The sequence below is a fragment of the Scyliorhinus torazame genome, chromosome 7 (assembly GCF_047496885.1).
Source record: "Scyliorhinus torazame isolate Kashiwa2021f chromosome 7, sScyTor2.1, whole genome shotgun sequence".
Classification (NCBI taxonomy): domain Eukaryota; kingdom Metazoa; phylum Chordata; class Chondrichthyes; order Carcharhiniformes; family Scyliorhinidae; genus Scyliorhinus; species Scyliorhinus torazame.
The window spans coordinates 147,486,227-147,509,962 of NC_092713.1; the positions used below are offsets into that span (position 1 = coordinate 147,486,227).

General features: G+C 47.2%; 1 protein-coding gene across 4 annotated transcripts in view; it reads left to right on the forward strand.

Annotated features, from left to right (window-relative positions):
- astn1 (astrotactin 1) overlaps window positions 1–23,736 on the forward strand; it is a 4,064,875-nt gene that overhangs the window by 2,055,624 nt on the left and 1,985,515 nt on the right. For all 4 annotated transcript variants that reach the window (XM_072511608.1, XM_072511609.1, XM_072511610.1 and 1 more), the window contains one exon: window positions 20,010–20,084. In XM_072511608.1, the coding sequence (XP_072367709.1) occupies window positions 20,010–20,084 (75 nt within the window). The remainder of the gene's footprint in view (window positions 1–20,009; window positions 20,085–23,736) is intronic.

Genomic DNA, 23,736 nt, shown 5'->3' on the forward strand with positions numbered 1-23,736 from the left:
TATGCCAACATCTTCATGCACAAGTTTGAACAGGACCTACTCACCGCACAGGACCTTCAACCGACGTTATACACCAGATACATCGATGACATTTTTTTCCTTTGGACCCACAGCGAACAATCACTGAAACGACTACACGATGACATTAATAAGTTCCATCCAACCATCAGACTCACCATGGACTACTCTCCAAAATCAGTTGCATTCTTGGACACACTCGTCTCCATCAAGGACGGTCACCTCAGCACTTCGCTTTACCGCAAACCCATGGATAACCTCATGATGCTCCACTTCTCCAGCTTCCACCCTATACACATTAAAGAAGCCATCCCCTATGGACAATCGCTCCGTATACACAGGATCTGCTCAGACGAGGAGGAGCGTAACAGCTATCTACAGACGTTGAAAGATGCCCTCGTATGAACGGGATATGGCACTCGACTCATCGATCAACAGTTCCAATGCGCCACAGAGAAAAAACGCACCAACCTCCTCAGAAGACAAACATGGGACACAACCGACAGAATACCCTTCGTCGTCCAGTACTTCACCGGAGCGGAGAAACTACGTCATCTTCTTCACAGCCCTCAACACGTCATTGATGATGATGAACATCTTGCCAAGGTCATCCCCACACCCCCACTACTTGCCTTCAAACAACCGCGCAACCTCAAACGAACCATTGTTTGCAGCAAACTACCCAGTCTTCAGAACAGTGACCACGACACCACACAAACCTGTCATGGCAATCTCTGCAAGACGTGCCAGATCATCGACATGGATACCACTATTACACGTGAGAACACCACCCACCAGGTACGCGGTACATACTCGTGCGACTCGGCCAATGTTGTCTACCTCATACGCTGCAGGAAAGGATGTCCCGAAGCGTGGTACATTGGCGAGATCATGCAGACGCTGCGACAACGAATGAACGGACATCGCGCAACAATCACCAGGCAGGAATGTTCCCTTCCAGTCGGGGAACACTTCAGCAGTCAAGGGCATTCAGCCTCTGATCTCCGGGTAAGCGTTCTCCAAGGCGGCCTTCAGGACGTGCGACAGCGCAGAATCGCCGAGCAGAAACTTAGAGCCAAGTTCCGCACACATGAGTGCGGCCTCAACCGGGACCTGGGATTCATGTCGCATTACATTCATCCCCCACCATCTGGCCTGCGAAATCCTACCAACTGTCCTGGCTTGATGCAATTCACACCTCTTTAACCTGGGGTCACCCCATCTCTGGATCTGTAAAGATTTAATCACCTGCTAATGGTTGCATTCCAAGCATTGTTTGGCATCTTTGAATTTGTCTATATATGTGTTTCTGGAACATACCTCTTCATTCACCTGAGGAAGGAGCAGCGCTCCGAAAGCTAGTGACATCGAAACAAACCTGTTGGACTTTAACCTGGTGTTGTAAGACTTCTTACTGTGCTCACCCCAGTCCAACGCCGGCATCTCCACATCTTAAATTTAATGGATTGAGAAATGTACTTGGGATACAACTTTGTGGCACAGACTTCTGGAGTAGAGTGAAATCTCTCGAAGGTGAATTTTCACTTCATTATTTAGAACAAAGAACAAAGAAAAGTACAGCACAGGAACAGGCCCTTCAGCCCTCCAAGCCTGCGCCGACCATGCTGCCCGTCGAAACTAAAATCTTCTACACTTCTGGGGTCCGTATCCCTCTATTCCCATCCTATTCATGTATTTGTCAAGATTCCCCTTAAACATCACTATCGTCCCTGCTTCCACCACCTCCTCCGGCAGCGGGTTCCAGGCACCCACTCCCCTCTGCGTAAAAAACTTGCCTCGTACATCTACTCTAAACCTTAACCCTCGCGCCTTAAACTGTGCCCTCTAGTAATTGACCCCTCTACCTTGGGAAAAAGTCTCTGACTATCCATTCTGTCTATGCCTCTCATAATTTTGTAGACCTCTATCAGGTCGCCCCCCAACCAAGTTTATTCAACTGCTTCTCATAGCTAATGCCCTCCATACCAGGCAACATTCTGATAAATCACTTCTGCACCCCCTCTAAAGCCTCCACATTCTTCTGGTAGTGTGGCGACCAGAATTGAACACTATACTCCAAGTGTGGCCTAACTAAGGTTCTATACAGCTGCAACATGATTTGCCAATATTTAGACTCAATGCCCCGGCCAATGAAGGCAAGCATGCCGTATGCCTTCTTGACTACTTTCTTCACCTGTGTTGCCCCTTTCAGTGACCTGTGGACCTGTACTCCTAGATCTCTCTGACTGTCAACAGTCTTGAGGGTTCTACCATTCACTGTGTATTCCCTACCTGTATTAGACTTTCCAAAATGCATCACCTCATATTTGTCCGGCTTAAACTCCATCTGCCATCTCACCGCCCAAGTCTCCAAACATTCTGCTGTATCCTCTGACAGTCCTCATCGCTATCCGCAATTCCACCAACCTTTGTGTCGTCCACAAACTTACTAATCAGACCAGTTACATTTTCCTCCAAATCATTTACGAACAGCAAAGGTCCCAGCACTGATCCCTGCGGAACACCACGAGTCACAGCCCTCCAATTAGAAAAGCACCATTCCGTTGCTACTCTCTGCCTTCTATGACCTAGCCAGTTGTGTATCCATCTTGCCAGCTCACCTCTGATCCCGTGTGACTTCACCTTTTGTATCAGTCTGTCATGAAGGACCTTGTCAAAGGCCTCACTGAAGTCCCTATGGACAAATCCACTGCCCTACCTGTATCAATCACCTTTGTGACCTCCTCGAAAAACGTTATCAAGTTAGTGAGACACGACCTCCCCTTCACAAAACCGTGCTGCCTCTCACTAATACGGCCACTTGCTTCCAAATAGGAGTAGATTCTGTCTTGAAGAATTCTCTCCAGTAATTTCCCTACCACTGACGTAAGGCTCACCAGCCTGTAGTACCCTGGATTATCTTTGCTACCCTTCATAAACAAAGGAACAACATTGGCTATTCTCCAGTCCTCCGGGACATTACCTGAAGACAGTGAGGATCCATCGATTTCTGTCAAGGCCTCAGCAATTTACTCTCTTGCCTCCTTCAGTATTCTGAGGTAGATCCCATCAGGTCCTGGGGACTTATCCACCTTAATATTTTTCAAGACGCCCAACACATCATCTTTTTGGATCTCAATGTGACCCAGGCTATCTACACACCCTTCTCCAAACTCAACATCTACCAATTCCTTCTCTTTGGTGAATACTGTTGCAAAGTATTCATTTGGTACCTTGCCCATTTCCTCAGGCTCCATACATAGATTTCCTCCCCTGTCTTTCAGTTGGCCAACCCTTTCCCTGGTTACCCTCTTGCTTTTAAAGTACGTGTAAAAAGCCTTGGGATTTTCCTTAACCATATTTGCCAATGACTTTTCCTGACCCCTTTTACCTCCTGACTCCTTGCTTAATTTCCTTCCTACTTTCCTTATATTCCGCACAGGCTTCCTTTGTTCACAGCCTTCTAGCCCTGACAAATGCTTCCTTTTTCTTTTTGATGAGGCCTACAATATCTCTCGTTATCCAAGGTTCCCGAAATGTGCCATATTTATCATTCACACTCACAGGAACATGCCGGTCCTGAATTCCTTTCAACTGACATTTGAAAGCCTCCCACATGTCAGATGTTGATTTATCCTCAAACATCTGCTCCCAATCTATGTTCTTCAGTTCCCGTCTAATATTGTTATAATTAGCCTTCCCCCAATTTATCACGTTCACCCTAGGACCACTCTTATCCTTGTCCACCAGCACTTTAAAACTTACTAAATTGTGGTCACTGTTCCCGAAATGCTCCCCTACTGAAACTTTTACCACCTCGCCGGGCTCATTCCCCAATACCAGGTCCAGTACAGCCCCTTCCCTTGTTGGACTATCTAATATTGTTTGAAGAAGCCCTCCTGGATGCTCCTTAGAAACTCTGCCCCGTCCAAGCCCCTCGCATGACGTGAGTCCCAGTCAATATTGGGGAAGTTAAAGTCTCCCATCACAACAACCTGTTGCTTTTCCTCCTTTTCAAAATCTGTCTACCTATCTGCTCCTCTATCTCCCACTGGCTGTTGGGAGGCCTGGGGTAAACTCCCAACATTGTGACTGCACCCTTCTTATTCCTGACCTCTACCCATATAGCCTCGCTGCCCTCTGAGGTGTCCTCCGTAGTACAGCTGTGATATTCTCCCTAACCAGAAGCGCAACTACTCCACCTCTTTTACATCCCCCTCTATCCCGCCTGAAACATCTGAATCCTGGAATGTTTAGCTGACAATCCTGTCCTTCCCTCAACCAGGTCTCTGTGATGGAAACAACATCATAGTTCCAAGTACTAATCCAAGCTCTAAGTTCATCTGCCTTACCTGTTATACTTCTTGCATTAAAACATATGCACTTCAGGCCACCAGTCCCGCTGTTTTGAGCAACATCTCCCTGTTGGCTCTTCCTCAGAGCCATATTGGCCCTATTTCCTAGTTCTCCCTCAATTTTTTCACTTTCTGACCTGTTGCTCCAGTACCCACCCCCTGCCATTCTAGTTTAAGTCGTCCCATGTGACACTAGCAAACCTCATGGCCAGGATATTTATGTCTCTCCAGTTTAGATGCAACCCGTCCTTCTTATACAGGTCACATCTGCCCCGGAAGAGCTCCCAGTGGTCCAGATAACTGAAACCCTCCCTCCTTTCTTTCTGATTCTGGACAATGATAAACGTATGCAGATCCAAGGTACCTAATTGTTAGCCACACACTTCACAATTATTATGGGGTAGAAGGAGGCCATTCAGCCCATTGATCTGGTTTAACAGAACAATCCAGCAGCACAGGTTTAATTCCTGTACCGGCTGAGAATTCTGAATTCTCCCTCAGTGTACCCGAACAGGCGCCGGAATGTGGCGACTAGGGGCTTTTCACAGTAACTTCATTGCAGTGTTAATGTAAGCCTACTTGTGACAAAAAAAGATTATTCTTATTAAATAGAACAAACTGGTCGGTTCCATTTCCCCCAACTCTACCACCATAGTCTATATCTTCCTCAAGTTCCTAACCAATTTTCTTTTGCAATCATTGATCATCTCCACTTTCACAATCCTCATTGATGACGGTCATTGTCATTGCTCTATGAAAATGTTCTGCTTCACACCTCCCCTGTATTTCTTGCCCAAAGCCGTAAATTTGTGTCCCCTGGTCCTTGTACTATCAGCTAATGGGAAGAAATTTTCTTTGTCTACGTTAATCTAAAACTGTCATAATTGTGTCTGCCTCTATCAAATCTCCCAACAACCTCCTTTGTTCCAAGAAAAAGAACCCCGGTATCTCCAAACATTGTAACTGAAATCGCTCATCCTGGGAACCATTCTTGCACTGCTAGGGGCAGGTCCTCTGTGTAAGCCCATTGTGTGTGGGTGTGGGGAGCGGAGGATTTCCTCATGTGTGGGGGTGGATTCTGATGGACAATGGGGGAAGACTGCAAGGGGGGGGGAGCATCACCCTGATGCTTGCATGGTGTTTGGGTGGGGGGGGGTGTCCCAATATTCCAGTCGTGGGGGGAGGAGTGGTGTGGGGGTGGGTGGGGGGGTGGGGGGAGTGGATTCCCCCTCCGTGGGCAAGGGTTGGATCTGCTGGGATGTTCATGAGGGAAGGGGGGTCTCGATGTCTGTGGGTGGGGTCCTTTAACTTTACTTTGAGATTGGGTCGTCCTTTAAAAAGAACACCCCAATCTCTGAATCTCAGCTTTGCAGGTGAGCTTTGCAGGAGAGCTTTACCCCCGTGCCGCAGTCCCCTCCCAACGCACTCCTACCCTGAACCCCCAAGCTGGCTGTGTGATGTTCGCTGGCACTTTGAAATTTCAGAGTGCTGTTTGATAAGGTGAGATAAAGCAGCTGTGAAGGCAGCAAGTTTCACACATCTTTTCCTGCCTGATCTAACACTTTATGCAATTTTGGGAAAGTTCTACCCTGAGTTTGTAGTACCATGAATGAGATCTACCAGTCGTGTTGTGCCCTAAAAGCAGCGCGGCATGGGCAGTAGATTCCGGGAGATCCCACTTCCGGGAACTATCCGGCTCGCCACATTTCGCAAGATCTAACATGATCTCGCGAGATGTCGCGATGTGAATCCCGCCCATTGTGAGCGGGATCACCTTCTAGCAAATCTGCATATTAGAGTGAGACTGCTAGTCTCACTGTAATACGCATTCACAGAAGCTAACCAAGGCATGGGATCTAACCCCTTTGCCTTGGAGGCCTTGGGTGAACACCACAAATGGGGACCAGATGGACTGATACTCATTGGGATCTCCAGGGGATTGGAGGCCCCAGGTGGTTGCCCTCCGGGCAGGGTAGCACCCTGGCACTACTTGTGCCACTTGAGTGCCAGCTGGGCACTGTCAATGTGCACATGTGTCACTGCCAGCTGGCAGGGGCACTGCCCAGGTGAGAGGCTGGCACTGCCAAGGTGCTTAGCTGTTATTTTTATCGTGCCAGGGATCGGGCCCGTGGGTGCCCTGCCAGGTGCTTTGGGTGAGGGTCAAGGAACCCCTTATAGTTGAATTGGGGTTTCGGGAACGGGGTCGCGGCGGGGTAGACTGCGAGATCGGAACGCCATATTTAAATGGTATCCTGATCGCTCCCTGCACTGAGGAGTACCGGTGAGCGGAGCTCCTCAATGCAGAAAGCAGGATTAAGTGCTTCCTCAGCACTCGGCGTTCCCTACTGAGGCCCCACTCTACTCGAAAGTTCGATAGCGTGGTGTTTCTCGGCGCTCTGACTGTCGGGAAACACCCAGCTAATCACTCTCTGGGCTGTGCCTCTGGGCCTTTTCCCATTTGGATAGATTGCGCCCCACATCTTGCTGTTCGATGCCTTTTGTAGTTGACACAGATTACCACTGCTGGTACTGGCAACTAAAGCACTGGTACTTTAGCATTGTCACTTTTATTAGTCTCACTGCTCGGTGAAAAGTTGGAGAGAATGTTTTGTTGTGACAGAGCAGTTTGCTGTAAGTCAGCGCAGTTGAACACAGTTAAATCTCACAGCTAACTGAAATACTGAGAAATTGCAAATTTGGGGACAGGAACAGAGATTCTTTTGTCACCGATCGCAGCATTTTGGCAACTGTGACGCTCAGCTGTTCTGCAGGCAAGCAGTTTGAGTTAGTTCATAGGGAATATGAATTGAATATCGTAGCTGACTAAAATTCTGGTTATGTCATGGGCCAGGAGGCTGGGTAGATGACGAGTAGGGGAGGCACAGAGACAACTGTGACTTCAGCTGTACTTGTAGATCAGCTGGTTTGTTACAGTGAGAGATAATACCTGACATTGCAGAGCAACAATTTTGAGCACCAAAGCAAACATTTTTTAAAATTTAAATTACCCAATTATTTTTTCCAATTAAGGGCAATTTAGTGTGACCAATTCACCTACTCTGCACATTTTTGGGTTGTGGGGGCAAAACCCACGCAGACACGGGGAGAATGTGCAAACTCCACACAGACAGTGATCCAGAGCCGGGATCGAACCTGGGACCTCAGCGCCATGAGGCAACTGTGCTAACCACTAGGCCACTGTGCGCACCAAAGCAAAATTAAACGACGGAGTGTACTTTGTTGGAAAATAAACTGTAAACTCACTAAACCAAAGTGTCATTGAATGATGGACTATCTGAACACATGCATAGGCAAATAATAAGGGCCCAAGATCAGAATTCGAAGTAAAGTCTAGATTCAAAGCCATAGCAATGCAGCATTATCTGATCTGTTCGGGTAGACGCGACCAGGTATGTGCTCGGCACTAAACTCTTCCATGTTCCTGCTTTGTCACACTGCTAGCCTCTGGAGGCAGTCTGAAATGCTCAGAAATGGGCAATTACATTTAATGAAATTGCACTGCTTCTTGCCACTCATCCCATTGAATGGATGAAAGGGCATGCTACTAGAACCTGGCATCCAATGCTGAATGGTTGGTGGAGCAGACTGTGTGGTCACTTACAGGGGTTTGCCATGTGGAGACTCCAGGAACAGATCACAAAAGAATTGGCTAAAAATGGGCATTTTTCTTGGCAGCTGAGAAGCTGCCTTTTTCATCATACATCTCATAGAACCCAAATAAACCGAAGACCAAAACATTGTCCTTGGTCAGGGCGATTCCTGCCAGAAGGACCTCCAAATTGGAATGCAGAAGCCTGCAACTGGAGTGGTTCAGACCAGTAAAATCTCCATCAGGCTTCAAAAAAAAAGTTTAAAGAAAGTAACAATCTAAAGATTTGGCCGGGAAGATCCAGGAATCGTCTTCTTTAAAAATTATGACAGATATATCAAGGAAAACAGTTACCAAGTCGAGGGAGTGCACAAAAAGCAAATTATCCAAATAATGATTTGAGAGACAGGAGGAGACATAAACTACACTGACAGAAATTTTTTGCATGAATGATTTATGTTGAATCATAATTGAGAAATTAAAGAGTTGAACCTTTGTTTAAAGTAATTTGTTTAAAGTAATTTTCTATCAGATAAGAAAGGTACTTTTATTTATGTAGATTGTTATTTCACAGATCATTAATTACACTTAATGTTGAAAGGGGTAATGACAAAGGATCAATCACTCATAGTTTCAACCGTTACTAAATCTACACTTCAATTATATCTCTCATGAATCCAAATGTGCTACTTCTACCATCTAGAAAAATAAGGGCAGCAGATGCATGAGAACACTATTCCTTGCAAGTTCCCCTTCCAGCCACACAAGATCCTGACTTGTAATGTTACCACCGTTCCTTCACTGCCACTGCATCAAAAACCTGGAATGTCCTTCCCTCCCGCACCTATACCACATGGACTGTAGCAGTTCAAGGAAGTGGCTCATCAGCACCTTTTCAAGGGTAATTTGAGACGGCAATAAACGCTGGCCTTGCTTGGGATGCTTACGTCTCATGAAGAATACAAAATAATCCTGCAGGGTGACTGCATAGGCGGCGATTGAAATCAAGCTGATCAATTAGCAGAGGCTCTGACACAAATTTTTAATTCCTCTCTGGCCACAGGGGTGGCGCCAAAGAGCTGGAGAACAATTAATGTGGTTCCACTATTTAAGAAGGATTGTAGAGATAAGCCAAGGAACTACAGACCAGTGAGTGTCACGTCAGTGGTAGGGAAACTATTGGTGGAAATTCTGAAGGAGAGAATATATCTCCAATTGGAGAGGCAAGATTTGATCAGGAATAGTCAGCATTCCTTTTTCAGAGGGAAGCCATGCCGAACAAATTTGATTGAATTTTTTGAGGAGGTGACCAGGTGTGTGGATGGGGTTAGTGCAATTGATGTAGTTTATATGGATTTCAGCAAAGCCTTTGACAAGGTCCCACGTAGGAGAGTGACAAAGAAGGCACATGAGATACAGGATAATTTGAAAAGATAGATTCAAAATTGGCTGGGTTGTAGGAGACAGAGTGTGATGATGGATAGCTGCTTCAGTGATTGGAAGCGAGTGTCCAGTGGCGTACCACAAGAATCTGTGCTGGGCCCCCTATTATTAATTATTTATATAAATGGCATAGATGACTGTGTCATCTGCAAACTTACTGAATCTACCCCCCCCCCCCCAAATAAAGATTGGCCGGAGGGTTAACAGTGAGGTTGAGGAGGGAAGCACGGTGGCGCAGTGGGTTAGCCCTGCTGTCTCACGACGCCGAGGTCCCAGGTTCGATCCCGGCTCTGGGTCACTGTCCGTGCAGAGTTTGCACATTCTCCCCGTGTTTGCGTGCGTTTCACCCCCACAACCCAAAAGATGTGCAGGCTAGGTGGATTGGCCATGTTAAATTGCCCCTTAATTGGAAAAAATGAATTGGGTACTCTAAATTTATTTAAAAAAACAGTGAGGTTGAGTAACTTGGCCACAGGAAGACATAGATGGGATGGTAAAATGGGCAGATGAGTGGCAGATGGTATTTAACCCTGAGAAATTTGAGGTGATACACTTTGGAAGGAGAAATTTGACACGGAAATATTCAATGAACGTCATGATGCTGGAAAGTTCTGAGGAGCAAAGGGATCTTGACGTGTTTGTCCATAGATGTCGGAAGACAGAAGGGCAGGTTAATAGAGTGGTGAAAGAGGCACATGGGACACTTGCCTTTATCAATCGAGGCAGAGATTACATAAGCAGGGAGGCCATGGTGGAGTTGTCTACAACTTTGATGAGGCCTGAACTGGAGTACCGTGTGCAATTCTGGTCACCACGTTATAGGAAGGATATGATTGCACTGGAGCGGGTGCAGAGGAGATTCACCCAGATGTTGCCTGGGATGGAACATTTAAATCATGAAGAGAGGTTGGATAGGCTTGGGTTGTTTTTGTTGGAGCAGAGAAGACTGAGGGGGCAACTTAATCGAGATGTACAAGATTATGAGGGGCATGGCCAGGGCAGAGTCGCTGTTCCCCTTAGTTTAAGTGTCAGTCACGAGGGGACACAAGTTCAAGGTGAGGGGCTGGAGGCTTGGGGGGATGTGGGAAGAAACATTGTTACCCAGAAAGTGGTGGCGGCTTGGAATACACTGCCTGGGAGGGTGGTGGAGATGGGTTTCCTCACATCCTTTAAAAAAATACCTAGATGAGCACTTGGCACGTCATAACATTCACGGCTATGGACCAAGGGCTGGCAAATGGGATTAGGTCAGGTAGGTCAGGTGTTTTTCATGTATTTGTGCAGATTCGAGGGGTCAAAGGGCCTCTTCTGCACTGTATTTTCTGTGCTTGTGTGAATTAGCTGCTGAATAACATATTGGGATCTGTGGGCAAACTATGCTTAGCAGCCTTATTACTGTAGATGAAAACTGTACAACTTAAATTGCCAAAATGCTTGTTCTTGAACCTTACCAAGTTAACCTTCTTGATAATCATGTGGATGTGTTAGATGGAAACATGCCCAAATGTTGCTTTAGATTCACACAGTTCAAATTACTTGCAGATAGTCAATCTCCAGTTTTACCTATGAAGGCTGTTTCCACTGTTATCTACCGGGGAGTTGATGTGCAATGGGTTATCGGGTCCACCACTAGGATAGGTTCTCTGCTGATTGTAACGTATAGAATTCGAAGAACTGCAAAATGGTAGAAAAGCTTTGGACTGGTGGCTTGCAAAAGTCTAGCTGTACCTCGGGGCAGCTATTCAGTACCAAGAGCTCATTCTTGGTCTGAATTTTTCTTTGCCAGATGGAGCTAGGTCCTCAGTGTTACTGACATTATGCATTCCAGAGGTTATCAATGCCAGATTTATTGGATTACTGTTTTTGTGCACATGGTGCTCTGCGATGTCAAACAGCGCAGTGTGAAAAAACACAACGGGCAGGATTGTCCGCCGGCCAACGGCGAAATCGGGAATGGTGATTGGGTGGAGAATCAGTCATGAGGCCAAAATCGCAGTCAGCGCCAGGTGCCTGCCAGATTGCCATGCTCCAGCTCCTCAACAGCAGCATCAATGCGTTCTACTCCGCACATACAGTAACTGCCGTTTGCATATCATTAGCGGGCGTGACTCGGTGTTCTCCGGGGCTACGCGATGTTCCACCTGTGCCAGGAGGAATTACTGACGGTAAGTTTCACTTGCGGTTTAAAAGATCAGGAAATAGGCGCCATGGCTGATGAGAGAGAGAGAGAGAGGAGGTAGGACATGCAGAGGCACGACTGTGGGCTGCCGGTCCTGCCATTGGCAGGGCTGGCTGAGGGGTGGGTGCGATGTCTGCCCCTTGGGGGGGGGGGGGGGGGGCAGCGAGGTGTGACGGGTTTGATCAGTGGTTGGGCTGTGGGGTCAGGCTGACTCCCCATGGGACCGGGTACCCAAGCACATACCGCCATTGCCATGGCCTGCAAGGCAGCCATCTTGACGTGCACCCCACTGACCATCCACCATGGCCCATGGTTGTGCAGAGTAAAACTGCCTTAGGGGTGCCCCCACCCCATCAGCTTGGCACCCAGTCCCCACCCTCCACTCTACTAATTCTCCCCCCTCCAACCAGCCGGCACTTGCTGGAGGGGCAGCATGTGGCCCACCCATGTGCAACGCCTACAGTAGTCCGTACAGGAGGGCACTGGACGGGGGCAGCAAAGTGTATTGCTGGCATGGGTAACACATCCAATGGTAACCCCTGGCAGCATGGATAGGAGTCAGGGTCAGAGGTGCCAGTCACCAGTGGGGCCAGGGGTGTGGAGGGCAGAGTGTCAGGGGGAATGGCCGAGAGTGGGTGAGATGAGGGGGTGGGGGGCATGTGGGGGGAGGGTCTGCAGTGCAGACTGGGGCTACCGTATAGCCCATTGGACCTGGTTTTATCATAGGGGTTTGCACATGCTAACTTGTCTGCCTTTCACCCGCTGTAGACAATGAATTTTGGAATCCAACCAGAATTGGTTGCCAACATCCTAGTCGCCGCAGCCTTGGGGGATGCACTGAGGCTGTACGAGCAGGAGCTGCTCGGGGAGGACCCTGAGCAGTGGGGCCTGCCCCAGAGGAACAGGAGGCAGCCGGTGAAGATGGAGAGCCAGCTGTCCAGCAGGCTGAGAAGGAAATGGGATGCGGGCACTGCATAATGCTTCATATGTGCCGGAAGCACCTGTCACTCGAGGACCTGCCGGACGACATATCTGTCAGATCATGGTGCACCTGGCACTGCGGGGGTATGGGGTATGGGGGAGGACACTCGCTCCTGGTGGCCGTCAAGGTGACAGTTACCCTGATCATTTACGCCACAGAGTCCTTCCAGGCGCCGAGTGGGGACCTGTCCGAATTCTCTCAGACCTCGGTGCACAGGTGCACCCATGCTATCACGGAGGCCCTATATGTCTGCTGGCAGAATATATAAGGGCTGGTTTAGCTCAGTGGGCTAGACAGCTGGTTTGTGATGCAGAACAAAACCAGCAGAGCGGGGTCAATTCCCGTACCAGCTTACCCGAACAGGTGCCGGAATGTGGCGAATAGGAGCTTTTCACAGTAACTTCATACTTGTAACAATAAAACATTATTCTTATTCAAATTCAGTGTGGACCTCACCCACCAGGATGCCCAGGCAGCAGGGTTCACTGCCATCGATGAGATGTCCTGGGTCCAGGCGGTGATCGATGGGATGCATGTCCCCCTATGAGCACCGGCTCAAGAAATGCCGGTCTGCACAAACCGAAAAGGATTCCACTCGATTAACGTGCAGCTGAAGTGTCACCATGAGATGCACTTCATGCACATCTGCACCCAATTCCTGGGCAATGTGCGCAATGCCTGCATCCTGCACACTTGACTGTTCCTGGCCTCTTCGAGGCGCACCCCCGGGTGATGGGATGGCTCCTGGGCGACAGGAGCCATCCCATCTGCAGCTGTGGCTGATGACACTATTCCAGAGGCCACAGACCGACACGGAGTCCCGCAACAATGGCACTCATGCAGCGACCAGGGGTGTGATCGAACGCTGCTTTGGCATCCTGAAGATGCAGTTCAGGTGCATGGACCCCTCTGGATGGGCCCTCCAGGATAGCGCTAGGAGAGTATCCCCTATCACGGTGGCCTGCTGCGCCTTCCACACATCGAGCAGCAGTGGCGAGGTGCTGGAGGAGGCGAGGTGCTGGCACGGACATCCAAACCCACTGCCACCCCCCACCCCATCTGACCAACCTCCTCTGAACTCCTCCTCCTTCTCCTCTCCCTTCTGCAACTCTGTCCAGGACTCCTACATGCCTCATTATGGTGTTGGCCCTGGGTTGACAGTAACAGCGGGTTTGGTCCGTGGGATGGAGAATGATGACAACCTGCTCTGTGTTTGACAATGTCTGAGTCCTGTCTAGGTGAGCACTTTCCACTGTCCACCTGAGGGTCCACCTGGCAGACCCCTGCATGCAAGCTGGACACTCCATCACACGGTCCCACTTGGGTTGGCAGAGGTGGGGACAACAGGGGTGGGGTGGGATGGAGAGGGATGGGAGTGGGGCACTGGAGCAGTGGGCACTGGGATCCCTGGCCCAAACCAACCCCCAACATCTACCCATCTGCCCATCCCCCCCCCTCCCCCCTGGTGAGTAGGCAGCATTGTGCACCAACCCCTAGTTTCACACAACCTGAGCCATCCCCCCTCCCACCTGGAGGGTGACCGAGCCCCCACCCTGAACCACACCCATACCGGCCACTGTGACCCATTCCCCTGGCCACAAAGGCCACCAGCTACCCACCCTCTATGCTGCATGCGTTCGACTGTCTAACACTGTGAATTTTCTGTCTCCACCCCACCCCGCTTCAGGCGAGCAAGTGAGAAGCTGTTGAGTTGCGGTTCTGCACCCCCCACCAGGGTCACCAGAACATTTGGACATTGCAGAAGCGCTCCAAATCATGGCCCAGTCATAACAGATCCTGGCTGAGGTTGTCGCTGGTACTGCCTGGGAGCTGGCTGATGTGGCACAGAACCAAAGGGAGGTGGCGCAGTCACTGGATGATGTGGCACAGACCCAGAAAGGGTTGGCAGAGTCACAGGGTGATGTGACGCAGTCCCAGAGTGAGGTGGTCCACTCCCTGTGTTCCATGGCCACGTGCATCAAGACCCTGGTCGGGATGGGAGCAGGCCTCCAGGACTGGTGCGGCAGTTGGCAGGGGAGCTCAGCGGATAGGTCCGCTTGCTCACCCGTCCCATGGAGTAGCCCAGGTGCCACCGGGCACCCCGAGGGAGGAGGAAGTGATGGGGCCCATGTCGGTGACTCCCGCAGGGTAGGTCCCGGAAGACCAGAGCGTTCCCCCCTCCCCCTCCTGTTGCTGGCACATTTGATGGGCAGAGAGAACAGGGTGGCATAATGTCACCTGGGACAGCTGAGTAGCAGCCGGTCCACCAGATTCAGTCGCCCCAGAAGACCGCCGCCGTGGGGAGGCGGAACCGCAACTCAGCTCCGTCTCACTTGCTCGCCCGATGCCAACCTCCATCTCGGCATCTGCCCTCTCTCTGGGCCCACAATCCAGTGCCTGCTGCTCTGCTACAGTGAGGGGCCGCAGGTCCGACGGTCCCTCTCCAGTCTTTTCCTTCTCCTGGAGGTTGTGGGACACCTTCTCCTGGTGGTGGTGGTGGGGGGGGTTGCGAGAATGGAGAAAGAAAATTCACAGTGTTGGACAGTCAGACGCATGGAGACATGCAGCACAGAGGGTGGGTAGCTGGTGGCCTTTGTGGCCAGGAAACCCAGCCACGGTGGCCAGTATGGATGTTGGCATGTGGTGCAGGGTGGGGCTTTGGTCGCCCTCCAGGTGGGAGGGTGATGGGTGTGTGGGACAGACAACGCTGCCAATTCATCCTGGCCGCCCCGAGGAGGTCGTAGCCCCTTAGCGGTTGATGAATTGCTGTGGGAGCTGTTTAGGTGTCTAGCAATTCTGTCTCGGCATTAATACTAGTCACTGAAATGGAGAATCCTGCCCAATAACTTTGTGTTTCGATGAGCATGGGTGAGAACCCTTCCAGGTGTTTCCAGCTCTAAACCCGTTCTCCTGTCAGTTGAAGATGTCGACCTGAAAATAAGATTTTCCTATTCCTACCAGATTTCACATGTCAGCATTCCGGTGAGGGTAGCAGTTCACTCACAAGTGATCATTTACTCCAAGTAAATGATCTCTTGTGTGTGTACTCCAAGTGGCTGTGCAAGTGCTATGCTTCCTTCCAGTTTATTTTGCATGTCCAATCCACTTAACCTGCACATCTTTGGACTGTGGGTTTCCTCCGGGTGCTCCGGTTTCCTCCCACAGTCCAAAGATGTGCAGGTTAGGTGGATTGGCCATGCTTAATTGCCCTTAGGAGTCCAAAAGCTGGGGTGGAGTTACTGGGTTACAGGAATAGGGTGGAGGTCTGGGCTTGGGTAGGATGCTCTTTCCAAGAGCCGGTGCAGACTTGATGGGCCGAATGGCCTCCTTCTCACCTTCTACACAATATTTACATTTTGCACCCGTTTTTGGTTCACATTTTTTGGCTCACTTTAAGTTCCTGCTTTGTTTCTCTATAAATAACGTTTTCAGCTACTTTTATAGCAGAAATCATTCAATTTTGATTGTGATCGTTTTTCTTTGGAGTGCTAGGGAATTATACAGTGGCACAGTGGTTAGCACTGCTGCCTCACATCGCCAAGGACCCAGGTTCAATTCCAATCTTGGGTGATTGTGTGAAGTTTGTACGTTCTCCCCGTGACTGTGTGGGTTTCCTCCTAAAGTCCAAAGATGCGCAGGTTAAGTGAATTGGACATGCTAAATTTCCCCTTCGTATCCAAACATTATGTGATGTTATGGGGATAGGGTGGAGGCTCTTTCGGAGTGTCAGTGCAGACCCAATGGAGCAAATTGCCTCTTTCTGCACAGTAGGGAGTCTATGATTCAATGTTAAATGCCATCATTCGCACACAACTCATTATACACTAAGCCCATTAATGGGACACCCATTACAGCAGGTTGTCAATCTGATACATTAACATTTCTCAATCTATCACTTGCTTTACTTGCCTTATTCTCTTCAGTCTGTGCCCTGTCTTTATGCCCCTCTTTCTTTCTCACCTACTTAAGTTTTCAAATGCAACTGCTTCCCAAAAATATGGGGCTGGATTCTCCACACCCCGACACCGAAATTGTGTCTGGTGCAGGGGCGGAGAATCCATTTCCCCGCACGGAATCAGGACCGGCGCCGGTTCCCTGATACTGCAGGCGCCGCATATCACCATTGTTATGGGTCCGGGTTTACAGAACCCCAAAGTGTCTCATGGAGTTCAACCGACCCACAACTTGTAATAGATTGTGGTGTGGGAAGCACACGGTGTACTCTCCAGGTGTGATGTAGCAGAAATGGACAAGTGGTTTTTAAAACAAAACAATGTTTATTCTATGAACTCAAGTTAACCCTTTTAAAACAAACATTGAATGTCTTAACACCCATTACTTCAAAGATAACCCCAAAAGACTACAACACTAAATAATCCTTCAAACAGTTCCTTTAAACATCCAAAAGACTTCAAACCTTCAAAAGTAGGAGCACATTAGGTTACATTCAATATATTTATAGTCTTTGGGTTGCAGAAATCAGCAGACCAGCTCTGTGTTTCTTCATGCAGCTCACAGCAAAACACACAGACACTCCCAGCTGCGTTCTCAAACTGAAACTCAAAAAAGCAGAAGTGAGCTCAGCTCCCCCCACCCCCCCCCCCCACCCTCTGACACCACTTCAGTAATATGATCAGCTTCATTTCTTAAAGGTACATTGCATAAACATCCATTTCTTAAAGGTACTCTCACATGACACCTACCTTCGGCCATTGCTGGAGTCTCGCTCTGCCATCCTCCGCCCCCGGCCGACCAAAGTCCTGATGGCGTGGTCCACTCATGGCCCTGTCAGTCGGGAAACTAGCATGGCGGCTGTCGGGGGTGGGCCGATCGGAGTGCAGGGGAGCCTTATATGTGGCTGGGCAATGTTTGGGTGAGCGGTCAGAGTCGGGCATGCGGCCGATTGATGGGGTCTATGTTTAATGTCCAGCTCCGCGATCTGAGTCCGCCATGGAGCACGACGTGGCCGCTGGAGGCAGCTGCCATGTGCATGCGCGGCCTCCGACCTGGAGGTGCGGGGGCCTGTATCTGCAGCAAAAGCTGCTAGTTTTACACCAGGTCCCTACTAGCCCCCTGCAGGGCTAGGAATACGTGGTCCTTTCATGCCAGTTTTTCTGGCGCGAAAGTCCACAGTTTTTACGACGGCGTGCGTGGGGACATAGTCCCAAAAACAAAGAGTCCAGCCCATGCTCTCCATTGCAGCCTGGCAACTATTGTTTTTCATGCGGATCTTCCAACCTTTTCAGTTCTCCTTTTTAATTCAGCTGCTATCATTTTTATCTATATTTATTCCTCCTATTTTCCATGATCTTTGTTTTAATGCATCTTATATTTCTGAATCTGAACATTTCACATTTGGTGCACCAGCTAAACTTTTTAAAATGTAATTTGTTTTTTTAACTGATGAAATTCTTAAGCCCAGTGCCCCTACATTGGCTACTTTTACAAATGTCACACAAACAAAATCAAGACTAATTTAATATCATAGAATAGAATTTACAGTGCAGAAGGAGGCCATTCGGCCCATCGAGTCTGCACCAGCTCTTGGAAAGAGCACCCTACCCAAGGTCAACACCGCCACCCTATCCCCATAACCCAGTAACCCCACCCAACACTAAGGGCAATTTTGGACACTAAGGGCAATTTATCATGGCCAATCCACCTAACCTGCACATCTTTGGACCGTGGGAGGAAACCGGAGCACCCGGAGGAAACCCACGCACGCACAGGGAGGATGTGCAGACTCCGCACAGACAGTGACCCAAGCCAGAATCGAACCTGGGACCCTGGAGCTGTGAAGCAATTGTGCTATCCACAAGGCTACCGTGCTGCCCCTGATATTATGCTAATGTTTTGGAATGTTAATAATAACTTATCACGAATGTTACAGTGTTAATAATGTTAAATAAATATCTGTTCTCCTTTATTTCTTTCCTACCCTTCCTTCTATATTCTCAATTTTTAATATTTCAGCATTTTTAATCAATTTGTCTAAAACTTATAAATATAACTGAATGTTGTTATCCATGCCAATCCATCACTGATTTTCAATATAATTCCAAAATTGTTCAATTTGTGGCGTGAACTGGTTATAAAGTCCCTTTTTAGTTTTGGATAATCAATGATAGATTAAAAAAGAGAAAAGAATTGCAGTTATATAATGCCTTAACCGCTGTCGGAGGTGCTTTGAGAAACTTCACATATATATGAAGTGCAGTGACATCACGGTCAGTGTATACATGCTAAAATCCCCCAAATAGCAATGCGATGAATGTTGTTTTCCCCTTGAGCTCCTGATGTGCTTCAGGATGTGTGAATGCGATATAATGATAGAAGCCACACTTTTGCTGTCTCAATCTCCACCAGCTCGTTGATCCCAATGTCTGCTTTGGATGTGTTTCAATGAAAAAGGTTGGATGGGAGACCCTTGCTACTCTTGAAATAGTGACATTTAAGGTCCATCTGAACCAACTAAGACAAGCAGATAGGAGAGTTGTTCAATGTTTCATCAGAAGGACTAAACCTTTCACAGTACACAAGTCCAAATGTACAATGGAACATGAGCTGCGATTATGTACTCAATTACTGGAAGGATTCACTGAATCATAATGAACCAAGCACATACAAAGGCAATGGCTGACATAATCCTTGGAAACTCTGTCATCAGTGTCAGATTTATCACTTGTCCAGTTTCAAGTGGACTATTCAGAACTGTGGAAAATGTAAAGTGGATGTCCAAGTTTAGTTCTTCAACATGGTAGTTTTGTTGTGAATTTTCATCGCATTAAAAGGTTTTAACTACTTTTCTGATTTGAATTTAGCAGCAGCAAATTAATTGGAATACAGTTTCACCTGTAAATGACATTTGCAGTTCTTATTCTGACTGGGAAATTACATTGTAAATTATTAGTGGTAAACTATGATCAATGCAGGATTGGAGGGAAAGCATGGTTAAGACCATGGGTATGTAGCACTTGACCTTTGCAAAAAAGTTGGTGGAACAAAGAGTATTAAATTAAGTTTGCATGTTTACTGTTTGGATCGTTACTTTGGATTGAAAGGGATATTACTGAGATATCACCAACCACAACTGTTGTATTGTATTCTTGTTGTCTTATTACTGTTCTCCAAGGTAAATCTACGGAGCTATTGCAAATACATCAGTTTATTTAAATGCGATCATCTTGGAAATTACATCAAATTACTATAATCTATTCAGATATATTTCCCCCCACCTTCTGGATGTCCGATGTGAAATTGAGTCATAATCAAGCTGTTCTTCACTACCATGGGGATTTTTAAATTTGTTTTTGCTGCAATGCTTTCTGCTATTTGAATACAGCTCATTATGGAGAAGTGTTTGCTTTCATTCAGAATAGACTGAGAAATAACTGCCTGTTTTTAAATCTTTATTCTATGTAGTCCTTGGCCATACACAGTGTTTCAGCGTGGTTTTGATCTGGTCATGGGAGAACAGCCATCAGACAGAATTTTCAGGTAAGCTCAATCTTCACACATTAAAGCGCTTGGATGTTCCTTTGACTGCTGGAGTTCTTCTTGAATGTGCAGTTATCCATTATGTGCCAATTGAACAAAGGGTGCCCTTTCTCTTTCTTCACAAAACAAACCTCTGCACAGATTGAATTGTCATTTCAAGTCAAGGCTTGAGTGACTTTGAAGTAATCAGCTGTGAAGCTAGCCAATGTCTATATACATCAATCTTTGACTGTCAGCTCCCTGACTACATCAAAGGGAGTTAAGTGCTTTCCATTCATCTCCCTTCACGCTTGAGCGACTTTACAGTAATCAGCAGTGAAATTATCAGAACGCATGCAAATGATGGATTTTCATGTTGACGCTGGCACGGGGCAAGGTTTGCATTGTGGTCCCCTGTGAGGCCTCAGAGCATGGCACTCAGTTTAGCACCAGGCGTGGACCTCGATTTTCGGTGGATGTTTGGTTCTCTGCCTGATTGTAGATCGCATTCTCGGTGTCGAGGAATGGAGAATTTAGTCAGCTGTTTTTTAGCTTTGCCTTGCCCAACTCATTACCACTATGTATGAAAAGAGATATTTTAATCACAATATCTCACTATTTTGGAAAAAGGTTGAAAATTATTTGTAAAAATGGGAACAATTATTTGAAAAAAAAATGGCCATAGTATTTGTATATTGAAGTGCTGAATTAGCTTGACTAGGTTATCTTTTTGTATGAAACACACTGTTCCACCGTTGCTCCACGGTTTTCCCACTCCTTTGCTGCCTGTGCAGATTCGGAGTAGAATACTGTTCAGGGGGATGAAACTGAAATGATCCCATAAAGTGTATTTCAACATTTGGTGTAATGCATTACAACTGACTTCACTTCTGCCCGCAACCATGTCAACATAAGCACAATAAGATAGATATAAGAGCAATAGACAGTAGATGTTGGAAATCTGAAACAAAAGTAGAAAATTCTGGAAACATTGAACTGGACTGGCAGTGTCTATGGAGAGTTGAGTGCAGAACTAAGTTCTGACGAAGAATCACTTGGACTCAAAATGTTAACTCTGTCTCTCTCTCCACAGATGCCACTAAACCTACTGGGTTTTTCCAGCATTTCCTATTTTTGCTATGCCTTCAACAGAGATTGGGGCGGCATGGTAGCATAGTGGTTAGCATTGCTGCCACTCGGGTCCCAGGTTCAATTTCGGCCTCCAGCGACTGTCTGTGTGGAGTTTGCACTTTCACCCAGTGTCTGCATGGGTTCCCTTGGGTGCTCCGGTTTCCTCCCACAGTCCAAAGATGTGCAGGTTAGGTGGATTGGCCATGCTAAATTGCCCCTTAATTTCCAAAAGGTTAGGTGGGGTTACTAAGTTACGGGATAGGATGGAGGCATGGGCTGAAGTCGGGTGCTCTTTCAAAAGGGTCAATGCAGACTTGATGGTCCAAATGGCCTCATTCTGCACTGTAAATTCTATGATTCTATGATCACTGGCCAGCGACTGGTAGTGGCCATCAGAATTATTACCCAAGGCGGGTAGCCCGTGTCAGGATAGCATTGCACATGTCAGATTAATCTCACCTTAAAAGGCTTTGTTAGATTCACATTTCATTCCCATAAGGTAGTGGTGGGGTGGAGTTTTATCCACCAGAAGCAGATCCTAGGTGGTCACAGAGGTGGGTGAAATGCAAGATGGCCTGGTTAGAAGACCTGGCTGGTTCCCTGGGGTTTTGGACCCTCAATTCCACCAGCCCTTGTGGCCCCTACATTTAAATTCTTGGCCCCACATCAAAGATAACTAATGCTTTAATAACCTCTTTAAACCTCAATCAAACTAAGAATTCACAACCTCCTGTTGAGATAATTTTAGCTTTTGAAACTTTGCTCAGCATTCAAAATGACATGATTGGGAAATGTCAGTGAAGATCTCTATTGAAACTGCACAAACAGATGATAATAATTTCAAACCTACACCAGATGGCCTGCCAATCAAAGTTGTCCAGTAGACAATGTTTTATTAACTCTCAGTGAAAGCTTCTGCCGTATTTGCAGTGGGGATTTTTGTGGAGCTGTAGAGACTCTGTGGGGTGCCCAAAATAATAATAATCTTTATTAGTGTCACAAATAGGCTGACATTAACACCGCAATGAAGCTACTGTGAAAATCCCTTCGTCGCCACACAACAGCGCCTGTTCGGGTATGCTGAGGGAGAATTCAGGATGTACAATTCACCTAACAAGCACATCTTTCAGGACATGTGCGAGGAAACTGGAGCACCCGGAGGAGACCCATGCAGACGCAGGGAAAACGTGCAGATGATGCACAGACAATGACCCAAGCCGGCAATCAAACCTGGGTCCCTGTAGCTGTGAAGCAACAGCACTAACCACTGTGCTACTGTGCCGCCCATGGTGGATTGGACATGGATCTGGATGTCATAAAACCCCATTTCCAACAGATCCCATTTTTGCTGGTAGGGAAAAGTGGGTGAGCATGATTCACAGAGATGGGGAACCCAAACTCAGCAGAGCCGTACATTTTCAGTGTAGAAAGGGACTTAAGCTGCAGTATGGGAGTTATGAATTTTAAGTGTAGTCGTAAATGTTGTTAAAGGCGGTTTAAAACCTGTGAACTGCTAAACTGTGAAGTTATTTAAATCACAATCCTTTAAAAATAAAAAAGCAGCCCACCTGTACCACTGTGAAGTAAAACCAATCTCAAGCGGTGAAGTTAAATGCCCTTCCCTTTAATAATTGAAAAGATTAGGTTACTTGTGTCAGTGAGAGCTTTAAAAAAAACTCAAGTTGTGAAATTAATTTCAATCACCACTCTTAAAAAAAATTAAATACGTTGCCCAAGTCAGCAAGAATTGAAAAAGTCTGTTCTAGCAATTAATCAAACAGTTTGTTGGCATTTCCTCAAGTGTTATCATTCGGTCATTATTGAAGCTTGGCTGTTTTCCACAACGTCCCATTAAGTCAGTCGGAGATCTAAACTCACAGTTTAATTGACTTTTGAAAAGGGTTATTCTTTTTGATGTGGGGTTATGAATACAAATCTATATGTACTTTCAGTGATTAAGTAGGTGAAGGATATTAAATGTATTTAGAAAAGCTTTTTCTAACTATAATAATGTCCGCAATCGATAATTAGAACTTTATTTTGTTTAATCTCAACATGGCCCCCGAGGTCTGTTCATGGTGGATAATTTGAGTTAACGTGTGTTGAGTTAACATTCAGAATTCTCAATTGGATATTGCAGACAATTAGCACATTTAGCGACTGATAGCCATTTTTCAAGGGACAGGTTCCTCAAGTGGAGCGTTCAACAGCAAGTAGGCTCCATTCACAACCCCTTGCACCAAGGGGAGACTAGAAAGCTTTGACAAAGTGTCATCCAGACTCAAAATATTAGCTCGCTTCTCTCTCCAAAGATGCTGTCAGAACTGCAGTGATTGTCCAGTATTTTCTGTTTTTGTTTCCGATTCCAGCATCCGCAGTAATTTGCTTTTAACTAAATTCACAGAACCTTGCTGAGTCTGGGTCACCTCCTGTGTGAATCACATCCCGTCCCCTTCCCCCTCTGCTGATGAAAATTTGATCTGTCAGACATGTGGCAGGAGTTAAGCATCCGGGTCCTGCCCGACATTTTTAGAGGTCAGCA